General features: G+C 39.0%; 1 protein-coding gene across 1 annotated transcript; it reads right to left on the reverse strand.

The window, feature by feature from the left end:
- Window positions 1-72: 72 nt before the first annotated feature.
- Window positions 73-12,077, reverse strand: LOC121945429 (meiotic recombination protein REC8 homolog). Its single transcript, XM_042489586.1, has 17 exons — window positions 12,013-12,077; window positions 10,091-10,159; window positions 9,858-10,000; window positions 9,708-9,783; window positions 8,660-8,780; window positions 8,438-8,549; window positions 7,402-7,469; window positions 7,228-7,306; window positions 6,169-6,289; window positions 5,914-6,091; window positions 5,068-5,266; window positions 4,130-4,308; window positions 3,991-4,030; window positions 3,054-3,141; window positions 2,039-2,128; window positions 1,823-1,932; window positions 73-176 (listed from the first exon to the last, which is right to left on the reverse strand). Exons 1-17 carry the CDS (start codon window positions 12,066-12,068, stop codon window positions 73-75), a joined length of 1,833 nt encoding a protein of 610 aa, XP_042345520.1. The 5' UTR covers window positions 12,069-12,077.
- Between the last annotated feature and the right edge of the window lie 282 nt (window positions 12,078-12,359).

A 12,359-nucleotide genomic window follows, 5' to 3' on the forward strand; every position in this document is an offset into this window, starting at 1 on the left:
TGTCAGAAACTGACACAATAATCTATCAGAGGGAACTTTGTTGGTTTTAGAGGCTTGTGGGGACTCGATGCGTCACAGAGTCTGATGAACCGCTTTGTAGTTGAGTCCACGTGATATCTTGATGTCACCGTAAGGCACGTCCTGCTCCACGTGGATTTCCCTGGCCGATACAAACACTGCAGACAAAACACAAACACCACAAAAAAATGTTGGCGTTGTGTTTCTGCAAACAAATACCTTTCATTTGTAGGTTATTATGGCGTTTCAACAGCACTGTGGTTAACGTGTGGTTGGGTTTAGGCACAAAAAACACTCGGATATTGTTTGGAAAATATCGTGTTTAAGCTTAAAAAAACACGGTTTTGGAAACACAGAAATGTCTTGGTGAAAAATCAACCACTTATTGTTGGTGAGGATTCTCAGTCATCCTGGTCAGAGTAATTCGAAGCGCTATACTGTAGCCAACGGGACTTTCACCTCTGAACCGAGAGAATTTAACCCTTTGAGACCTGGAACGACTTCACTTTTCTGCAGCTTCCAGACTCCTGTCACCAGCATGTAAACCTCTGAATCAGTTCAGTGAGTTGGCATCTTGAAATTGCAAGATATTAATAGATTTTGAAAATTATTATTTAAAAAAAACAACAAAAAAAGTTGCTTTTGCAAGGGGAAAATATCTGAGGAAAAAGCTAGGGTAAAACTCTATGACTAATATTATTAAATATTTACAGTTATGTTCCAAAAATAATTATATTTTAAATACTTTTCCACCCTTTTTAAAATTTTTATTTATTCATTTATTAGTTTTAACAATTTACTAATTTCTTGCTGATTTTTTTTAAGTGTCAAACTAATTTGTTCAGTTTTCAAAGAGTTAAACATCTTCAAGAAACTAAAGCAAGTCCAGTTGCCCACAATTTAGCACTTTGAATTTTTTTTTGGCACTATCACAGCAGGAAACGCAGCAATATCTCTCTAAAAAAACTGCTTTTCCTGACTCTTGATGTTTCAGTAAAATGTTTGGTAAAAACAGTCACTTTTTGTTGCTGTATCCTCAGTGTTAACACAGCGAAAGATCACTGAGAAACAAAAACGTTTGTGGCTAAAAAACTGCTGGAAACACAGCAAAGACTCACTAAAAAACAACGTTTTTTGTCGTTTGTTAGTCTCGAACTGCAGTCTGCAGCCATTTCTCCCAGGTGTCACCCCCTCCTCTTCCCGATGACAAAGTCACCTCCAATCTAGACACGCGGATATGATCCGTATGAAACATACAAATGTGACATGTTTGTAGTTTACGTACAATGCCAACATTTCCCTCTGGTGACCGGGCTGCAAACATCAAAGTTAAAACATACACTTTTTTTAAAATTAAACCACAATTTTGCAGTGAAGTAAAAATCAGCTGAACACAAAAAGATTAAGGTAAAAAACAATTTGAATAATGGCATATTAGACATTTTAGAGATTTCAGTTAAAATCAGTTGAATTGTTGTTGCTGTTGTTTGCTGTTGTTTTACTTGTTATTCTTATTCTTTTATTGTTTTTACTATTTTACTGTAAAGCACTTTGGTTGGCCACTGGCTGTTTTTAAATGTGCTATATAAATAAAGCTGACATTGACATTGACATTGAATTATCTTTATTTTAAATTAAGCTATTTTCCTGTGAAGTTTTGTACATGAGCCCCCTCGTGTGTTATTGGTCCTTCAGCTCCTCCCGCCGCATTATTTAAGACCTGACTGAGACTTATGCATTAAAGTGCTTCCTCCGGTGTTGATGCTGCAGCATTAACACTATTTTAACAAGAGTAATGCCTCACCCAGGAGCCTCTTAAAGATGTTGCTGACAGTCTGGCGGTTGGCCTCTGGCGGCAGAAGAGACTGAAACAGCACAGGTTCCTCTTCGAGCTCGGGCAAATCCGGCAGCGGCCTGAACGCAAACGACAACACAAGCACGTTATCGTTTTCGTATTTCAAAATCTGACAAATGCAAAGAGTGGAAACTTCTTATCTTTGAGGTTCTTCGGTGTCATTACCCAGGAAACTCCGATGCAGCTCTCTCCGGAAACATGTCCTCCACCTCTGGGATGTCCTGCAGGACAGAGACAGACCTGGGGGCAGCGGATCTGCAAACACACACATGTGCACATCAGCATATCTGCCAGGTATTATAGTTTTGTATTTTTCTCTAGTTTTTGTTTTTATTTCATTTTTTATTTTTGTTTCAAGTCAGTTTAGTAACAGTTAATTTCCACAGTCGTAGTAAAATAATAATAATAATAATAATAATAATAATAATAATAATAATAATAATAATAATAATAATAATAATAATAATAATAATAACTTTATATGTATAGCACCTTTAAAAACTGTTGTCTATTACGTGCTTTGACAGACAAAGCAAAGGCAGGAATAATAAAACTGCATTAACAAACATGCCAAACAGAGAAAAGTCTATAGAAGTGACACAAAAAACACAAGAACAAAATGTGTGGACAAAAAGTCAACAAGAAAAAGGCAAATAAAAGGAATAAAAGTGATAAAGCAGGCAGATTTTGAAAGGTAGTTAAAGTACTAAATGAATAAAATTTTAGAATTATTAGAAAAAATGCAATAAAAGACGCTAAAATTATATAAGAAGACAACATACTGTATGTTATTTCTTATAGTCTTTTAATGCATTTATTCTTACATTTTAAAAAAAATGTATTCATTTAAAAACATGAGGAAAAAAGTAGTTTTGCTCAGTTTTTGTTTAATTATATGGGGGTATTTGTCAGGGAGAAGATTTAAGAAGTTCATAATAAATATTACAAATCAAACACAACTGACATTTCTCTGATGCCTCCTAACTGCCAGAGAATTAAAAAATATCCTGGATGACTTTTTAAAATTTGGTTTTAGTCATTTCTGTAAGTATATTATACTATTTCTGTTTTGTTGTTTTATACTATTTCAGAAGTAGTTTTTAGTTGAGCTTTAGTTATTATATTATTGTTATTATATGTAATGTTACTCGCACATCGGATAGCCTTCGGTGTTCCCTACCCTTCTCTTTCGGACGTGGACATGGGGGAGATGATCTCTCGAGACCCCTCCCTTTGGTCGGAGCCCTCCAGCGGCAGTGAGCCGTGGTCTAAACACACACACACACACACACACACACACACACACACACACACACACACACACACACACACACACACACACACACACACACACACACACACACACACACACACACACACACACACACACACACTTTAGGACATCATGTTGACTTATATTTGCTCCCTGAAGGTTTGCCTTAACCTTTAACCATAACTGATACGTGCCTAACCCCGACCTCTGACCTCTGACCTCTGACCTCTGACCTCTGCTTCATCTCAGGAAAGACACAAACCCATTTAGCTCATTCTGAACTCCCAGTTAACCCTTTGAAACCTGAGCAAATTGGCCTGATTTCTTTCAAAAACATTAGTAAAAAGCAATACGCAACTTAAGAAGAAATTAACAAAAAATAGCAAAAATAACAAGAAAATTACCCAAAAAACTGGAGAGAAAAAACAAAAATTAAACCAAGAAGATCACCTAAAAACTGGAGAGAAAAAACAACAACAACAAAACAAAAAGGAAATAACCTAAACAAAAGTGCTCAAAAATGATAATTTGACTATAAAAATGGACTTCAATTTTGAATGTATGAATTATTATTATTTATAAATATAGTTTTTTGGACATTTTTCAAAATCAACAAATTTCTTGCAATTTGCAGATTTTTTTTTCTTTCTTTTTTCTCACATTTTAAAATAATCAAGCCAGTTTGCTCAGGTTTGAAGGGTTTAAACACTTGTGCAGGCAGCTAAAAGCAGCACAGGGAAACGATGTTGCTCCCTGTTTTAAAGGGTTAAACACAAACGAGCTGTCGCCCGTCAGCTGGTTTAAATTCAGTCTTCACAGCACAGTCTTGTGTTTTTGTTTTTACCTGAAATATCAAACAGTGATTCGGCCTCATCTCTGGGGACCTGCATCACACACAGACACAAACAATCAGTTATTCGTCTTGTGACTTTTTTTCGTCATCCATCCCAGAGTCACGAAAACAAGTAAACGTCCGCCCACACCTCCCGGGGGAGCTTGAGACTGTCCTCCTCTCTGTCTGCCGCCTCGACCATCTCGCGCTCTCTTTCCCTCTCAGAGTCGGTGGACTCGGGCCCTCTCTCCCCGAGCTGCAGGTCCGAGCCCATGTCAGGTCTGATGATCGCAGCCCGTTTCCATAGAAACAGCACCTCTTCTGGCAAGGCTGCAGGGGAAAAAATAACTTTGTGGTTTATTTTTGAAAAGGTTACTCGAGTCAAGAATTTTAAAATAGCAGTAGGTGCAAACAAAGATAGATGTCTGAGGAAAATAATGAACCATGCATTGCATTTTACATCTATAACTCATTTTAACACTCTGGAGACGTCACCATCAACAGCCTGACGGGTTTATTTCACAGGACATCTGCTGCCTTGGCTTACGGCATGATAATAAAAAATGTTTGACCTTCTAAAACCTGGGTTGATAGGCTTGATTTCTTTGAATAACAGTGGGAAAAGGCAATGAGAAACTTAGGGGAAATTATCCGAAAAATTAACAATAAATTAACAAAAAGAACAAGACAAAATTACCTGAAAATTAGATGGAAAAAAAACAAAAACACTGTGCTTAAAAATTAATAATTCACAAAAATAATTTAAAATGTAATTATGTTAATAATAAATATATTTTAGTTTGAGAAGTGTTTCCCTAGCTTTTTAAAAAAATATTTTCTAAAATAGCAATTTCTTGCAAATTGCAGGACTTATTGCTCATTGCCTTTTTTCCCCACGTCCTTAAAAGAAATCAAAGGGTCAAATCAAAGGTTTAGATACTTGTGAAAGGTGTCTGAACTCAGCGCAAGAAAAGTGATGCTGATCCAGGTTTCAGATGTTAAAAGAGCAGCGCAGGATTTCTGGAAACATCGCTGTGAGGAAGAATGAAATTTGCATTTGAGGGTGTTTTTCGCAGGTGTGTGACTGACAGGTGCAGGGGTTGTTGAGGAGCTCAGCGGCTGGGACCGTCCCCTGAGAGGAAGGTACAAGAAAAGGAGGTCCGGTCTCAGTCAGCGGGTCGTCGATCTGCTGGTGCATCTCCTCCTCAGGGATCTGCGTCTCCGGGTCGACGAAGATCAGCTGCCTCCTCCTCCTCGTCCTCGTCCTCGCCTCGAGAGGAGGTGCATCCTGGGTAAAGGAGGAGTGCAGAGCGTTAATGCAGCAGAACTTTCCTCCGGCTGCAGACTGCAGTCTGGATGCCTCTCTGTAATCAGAGCAACTTTCGGGTCGGCTCAGGTTGTGGAAAATCCATTTTGCTGGTGTTCATCTGCCTTCAGCTCGACATTTACTTTTACATCGCTCTTTCACTCATCAGAAAAAAACCTCCAACAGACTTTTAAACCCCTGGACCAGATTTTTATTTTGAGGACCGCGTGGAAAATGAGATGGGGCATCTAAAGGGGTTATTCCTAATAAAGACTGTTGCATACTTTCCTGTTTATTAATAAAGTGGTTGGCACTTTGAGCTTCACCGGAGAGAAAGCAGACGTCTCTCTTAAGTTTAGGTTGATGACAATAGTTTTGTACTTCTACTTGAGTAGTTTTACTTGTTATTGAGTATTTCTACACTGTGAAATTATGACGTTTACTTAAGTAAAAGCTCTGAGCACAACTCTCACCGCTGCGTATTAACACTTACACGTGCAGGCTTGATGGATTTCTGCTAACAACAATTATTTATCACTTTCTAACGTTTGTTTCCATCGCTGCAGGTTATCAGAGAGTGAAATGGATTTAAAGATATTATCATGGACCAAAACCACAAACGCTGTCACCTCTGGCTGTGGAGCCGGTCGCTGGCGTTCCTCCGCTCCAGACGGCGGCGAGGGAGGGACGGGGACAGAGACCGGGGTGAGCTGGTCTGAGGGGGGTCCAGGCTTCTCCACAGACGGGACCGGCTCCTCCTCAGGCAGCAGCGTGGCGTCCTCACTGGGGAGAGTGCTGGGCTGTAAGCTGACACAGAGCGAGACGCGGTCAGTGTGCGCCTGTTTGGATGTGTGCTGATGTTTTTATACATAATGGAAATTTACTCAATTGCGGTTCCCATCAGCTCTCTTTGTTCCTCCTCCAGGACTTCATCTCTGACATCCCTCTCTAACTCCGTCTCCCGCTCTTCTGATGCCGCTTCCTTTCTTCGCATCTCCAGATCTCCTGTTACAAGAAACAAAGCTCCAACACGTATTTACCAATTCAATAACTTTAGTAAAGTTAATTAAAAAAACGTTGACCTGTATTGCAATAACGGCATACATTATTGAACAGGCAGGTATTTGTATTAGTGATTACTAACTTTATTCCCTCATCAGACATTTCCACCACCAACTAGATAAATGTGCCAACAGATCGGAGCGTTTGTTAGGGCCCAGAAAGTCTGGATGTTTTTGAATCTTGATAATCGAAGGTTTTATGTCTGATCACTGTTCACTTGAAATAGCACTAGATTTGAAATTAGTCATTTCAAGGAACCTTTTTTCACAGACATGTTTTGAGTTTTTTAACATTTTTTTTAAAGATCTTTTTGGGGCTTTTTAATGCCTTTATTTGATAGGACAGTGTAAGTGTGAAAGGGGAAGAGAGACAGGGGGCCACATGCAGCAAAGGGCCGAGGCTGGAATCGAACCCGCAACCGCTGCGACGAGGACCGCTCCACTCCCCGCGCCACCAGGCGCCCCTTTTAAGAGCATATTTCAAGATTTGGCATATTTGCCTTTAATTGATAGGACAGCACAAGTGTGAGAGGGGGAGAGAGAGAGGGGGCCACATGCAGCAAAGGGGCCAAGGCCGGAATCGAACCCGCAGCTGCTTTGGCAAGGACAAAGCCTCTGCACATGGGGCGCCCGCTCTATCCACTGAGCCGCCAGTCTGCCCTTAAAAACACGTTTTAAACAACAAAATATTTCATTCAAAAGAATATATTCAACATTTTTCCAAAACAATCTGTATTTCAAAACATTTCCAGGCCTGGAAACCAGTTTTTCTAATTTTATAACTTTTCCAGGAATTTCATGACCATGGGAACCTTGAAGAAATGCAATCTTATTGTCACCTTTGTGTCAGGAGAGAAAGGATCTTAAAGTTTTGCCACGCACCTTCAGGAAAGTGACCTGGTTCAGCCAGGAGCATAGCAATAGTATCTGGATGTTGATCGACGAGGTCCTCGCCCTCAAACTAGCAGCGAGAAGAAGAAAGAGAAGAGACGGACGACAGTGAAAACCTGCAGGACAGAAAAACGTGTGCGTGTTTGAGCTTTCTGACGGCTGTACCTCTGCGGCGGGGATGGTGAAAGGCTCCGTCTCTTTCAGAGTAATGTGGTCTGGAGATGCAGTTATGCCTGCGGGATGACATTAATAAAAAAATAAAAATAAAGCCGCGATTTCAGCAGCAACAGCAGGAGACGACGCAACTCATCAAGCTGCAATTAAAGTGCTCTCCTCTGCCGAGTGACACGCGGCTACACAACACTTCCTGACACCTCTCAGCCAATTAGGAGGATGCTGCTGAAGTGTGCTCTGCCCTGACCTGCAGTATCTCTGCGCTCTCTGCAGCGCCGTCTATTTCTGTGACCTGCTGGTATTTCTGTGATTCACTGGAAACAATCTGACATTCTGCACATTTCTGAGCATGTTTTTGTGTTTCTGCTGACATTTAATTAACGCTGATAATCAGATAACGACGGAGCTCTTCTGTTAGGATTCAATAACGCTTGCTGTAATCATTCTTTTGTTCATGCTGGCCGTGTTGAAGTATTCAAGGTCAGTCTCAAGGTCACTTTTGAACATTTTTTTCTGAATCAGCTGCAGTCTCGGTTCCTACAGCTTCAGGCGTGTTAGATTTAAGCTTTTTTGAGGGTTTTTTTGAGCAATTACTTATTGTTACAGACTTGTTTAAAGCTCCTGTGTTATTGGTAGTTGCAACAACAATGCCACTTAGAAACGCAAGGATTTCCATGACCGTGAAAACCCTGAGTGTAAGTAATGGGAGACAAAATCCAGTCCTTTGTGCAAAAATACACACAGACATTTACCTGAAGTTGCAGCTTGATGTGCACTTTGCTTTACTCATTAAAGTCTTTGTATCGTTCTTGTATTAAAGTGTTATCTTATCAGTTCAAAATATCCCCAATTAGCCTCGTTACCCCTATTTCTTTGTTTGGGAATCTTATTCTATTCATTAATTTGTGTGGTAATTCATCATTTCTACAGTTATTTTTAACATGACATTTTATTTTCAGCTGCTGCACTGACCCAGTGCCCTGAAGAGATCATTATTTCCATGTTATTACAGCACATCAAGGCTTACCGTTTTCTCCTGCAGCCGCAGCCGCAGCCGCAGCCGCAGCCGCAGCCGCAGCAGCTGGAGGAATCAGCTCAGGATGCTCTGGAGAGGCCTCTCTCAGATACCCCTGACCCATCTGAGTACACAGAGTACAGTCGCTTCATCAGCGCACACATTAAGATGATGTACAGCTTTAGCTTCACTTAAAAATGTCTGCTAAGTATTAAATCTCCTGTATTTGGGTACCCGTATCAGTGTATTGGGGCTGGGCATGGCGTCCTGCATGAACATCACTCCAAAGAAAGGGTCAGGAGCTCCCTCTGCATTCTCCAGGAGAGACAGGGCATCGGGGAAGTCCAGATCGTGTCTGAGAGAAACAGGAAGCACGGCAGCAACATGCATGAACGTTAGAAAAAAACAACCTTTTTACTGAGATAATGAGAATATTACTTCTGAATTAAAAGAAAAGTTTCTAAGAAAAATAAATCGCCTGTTTTTAAAAATAAATAGATTATCTCAGAATTCTGAGAAAAGATTTTATGTCAAAAAACTGCTTGTTTATTGATTTTATTATATCATGATCTCAAGAGCAAACTCTTTTTGGAGAATCTGGGGCCCTTTTTTAGCTCAGTGCCATGTTACTCCACTTCCACAGAGACTTAGACGTGTCTGAATGTGCGAATAAGTCTAATGTCTACACACTCATTTTACCTCACTGTTATATTGTCACATAATGTCCGACAGACTAGAGTTATTTTGAAAGTGGCAACCATGAAATATTGCATTGTATGGTGACCTGTTCTGCCCTGTTTTTGTTTTAAAATTGAATGAAATAAAATATTGACAAAAAAAAAAAAAAAATCATAATCTCATAAATTATAGGTTTTCCAAACAAGATTATAATCTTGGAATTATGACAAAAGTTTTATTGAAAAATATTTCGAATCAATTAGAAAATAATCCCATAAATTTTCATTTTGAGTTCTCAGCTTTAAATTTAAATATCTTGTTTATTTAAAAAAAAATAAAATAAAATTCTGAGGTAATAATCCCATTAATTCAAAAAGACAGAGCACTTGTGTTTTTTCTCAGGTGAATGCAGTACTTACATTACTGCCACCACCTAACTTACTGGAGATATCGTTGTGTTTGTGAGTTGCTTTCTAGCAGTTGGACAATATCAAAGTGCTTTGCTTTCATGTTTTTACTGAGAGGGGACAATTGCATGTGAAGTTGTCCCCTGAGTTCCCCTGAAAACGCACATCCATGCTTTGTGTCTGTAAGTGCACCTCACCTGCTCTGCACATCCATATCAATGTTCTGGGACGTCCTCCGCTTCAGCAGCTGGCCCACGATGGACTGAAGTTCATCTGGAAGACACAAAGTCAAAGTCAGGAACCAGATCACTTCATCTCTTTCCTTCAGTCAGCTGATCGCTTCTTACTCAGGAAGATAGCACACTGTTGGTGGTAGACCACGATGACGCCATACTGGAGCTGCGAGGACAGGTAGAGGGAGAAGCGAGGTCGTGGCAGATCAGGCCGAGGTGGCGGGACCTGCTCCAGCACGTAACTCATGATGTCGTCGCTGTGTGGACAATAGTTTTAATGTAACTGGACGGATTCACACTTCAGCCAATTATAAATGTGTAACAAGGACTGAAAAATAAAATCTTACCAGGTGCTGATGACGTTGACCTTTAGGAAATCCCGGCGAGTCACTCTGATGCCTTTTGTAGCGACCAGCCTGAAACAAACACAGAGCAGCGATATGATCACATTTAACTCATCAGAGCTTTCAGTAATCTGACACGTCTGAAACCAGACCTGCAAATAATCTGGACTGTAATCAGCGAGCTGCTGGAGCAAGATAAACCTTCAACCACACACACACACACACACACACACACACACACACACACAGTCAGGTTCTTACAGCAATCTATTGGCAAACAATTAAAAACAGCCCTGGAAAAAAGCACGTGTAGCTGATTTTCTCTAAATGGCACAATTTATTTATCACATAACCATCTAGGTCTATAACAACCAAACATTATTTTCATTGCCGATTAATCTGTCAATTATTTTCAAAATTAATCGATCAGTTGTTTGGGCTAGAAAATGACATAAAATGGTGAAAAATATCTACCAGTGTTTCCCAAAGTACAAGATGACATCCTTAAATGTCTCATTTTTTTCCACAGCCCAAAGATATTTAGTTCGTTTTCATAAAGAAACAAGAAAATATTCACCTTTATGAAGCTGGAATCAGAGAATTTTGACTATTTTTTCTCAAAAATCATTCATATCAATCATTAAATTACTTGGCAACCAACCAATTACGTGGTTAATCATTGAAACAGTTTTATTGTCATAAAGTATGTGATCAATAAAGGGACACTGTGGGAGGCAATTTAAGACACCAACGTATCCAGAACACCACCATCCTACAGCCTTCAGAAGTTTAACAAGATTTTATGAAACAGGCTACACTTTTGTCACTGTTTTTATGTTGCTTATGGTTTTTATGTTGTTTATGGATATTTGTGCATTAGCTAAAGCATCTGTGCTTTCTATAAATTTGTTTTATTTTATTTTTTAAGGCAAAATTCTTGCTTCACATACACAAACTCGGCACAAAATTGTTGGGAAAAAAACCATCTTGCTGACTTAAGGAAGCCAGTTAATCTTTAAGATTTTTTTTTGTGAATTCATTATAGTATTTATTATATTTAAACTGTTCTTTTTTGCTTAAATCCTGAATTGCTATATTGACATTGTGGTCAGTTGCTCTGACATTGCTGTACTTAGTTATCATGGTCTTGTAAGTATATCAAATTTGAATTAAAGATATTAACATAAAATAATTGGTGCACTCATTTCAGTCACATCTGCAGCTACAAGCCTGCATGCATTTTTTCTCATTTTGTCTCACCTTTGACCTTCACCTCATCTTCAAAGCTGTTGTCTTTTGTAAAAAGACTTCAAAGGTTCACACTTGTTGTTTTCGCAGCGTTTATGTTGCCAGATGTCTGTTTTCTTTTGCACTGATGCACCTGCATATTTTTTTAATACTACAGGCTACATGTGCAAGTGTGTATGCTCAGAAATTATGCATAATCTAAAAACTAGAGAAACTTTAAAAAAAAAAAAAATTTTTAGTGCGTTGGTTTTAATCTACACGCTTTTTTATTCACCAAAGAACAAAAAAAAAAAAAAATTGACAGACAAACAGAAATTTTATACATTCTGCCAGATTTTACATTAATAATGATGCAGTTGTTCACTTGGTAAATAAGGTTTTTGCTTAATTGGTAATCCCCAAAAACTAAAGAAAGGCTGAAGCAGAAGATTCATAATAGGCTTCATTTTATATTCAAGACTATTAAATTATTTTTTATAATTTTAATCTATAATTGTAATATGCATCAACGTCCAGTTCACAAACCAACAGCGTTTAATCGAGTCTCCAAAACAAAGACAATCCACTGTGAGAGATTTCACCTTAATAACGGACTAATAAAAGAGCTAACACCCCAGTGACAAAAACACCGCTGTCCCTTTTTACTCCACCAACTCAAAGAAAAGATTTTTACTCACCAGACTGTAGAGAAACATCCTGTGTGACGCCTCAAAACTGTGGGGTAATAAAACATTTTCACAAAATCTTACAGAAAGTCGATGAAAACAGTTGGTAAGTTGCAGCTGTTGTGGCAGAGCGGAGGTGTCGCCCGCTGCCTTACAGCGTTTGATCGTCGGTTTGTTTATTTCTTGTTTGAGAGGAGCCGGTTGGTCGGTCACACCGAAAGATACTGAACATAAAGTCCCAGTGTTAAATGCAGAATGTAATGTAACTGTGGGACATTTTATTTAAGAGAATAGTAAAATAGATTAAGAAAAGCTGCTGATTATCAAATAATTAAATATTTTTCTCCAGATTAGTCACA

Source organism: Plectropomus leopardus, chromosome 7 (assembly GCF_008729295.1).
Source record: "Plectropomus leopardus isolate mb chromosome 7, YSFRI_Pleo_2.0, whole genome shotgun sequence".
NCBI classification, from domain to species: domain Eukaryota; kingdom Metazoa; phylum Chordata; class Actinopteri; order Perciformes; family Serranidae; genus Plectropomus; species Plectropomus leopardus.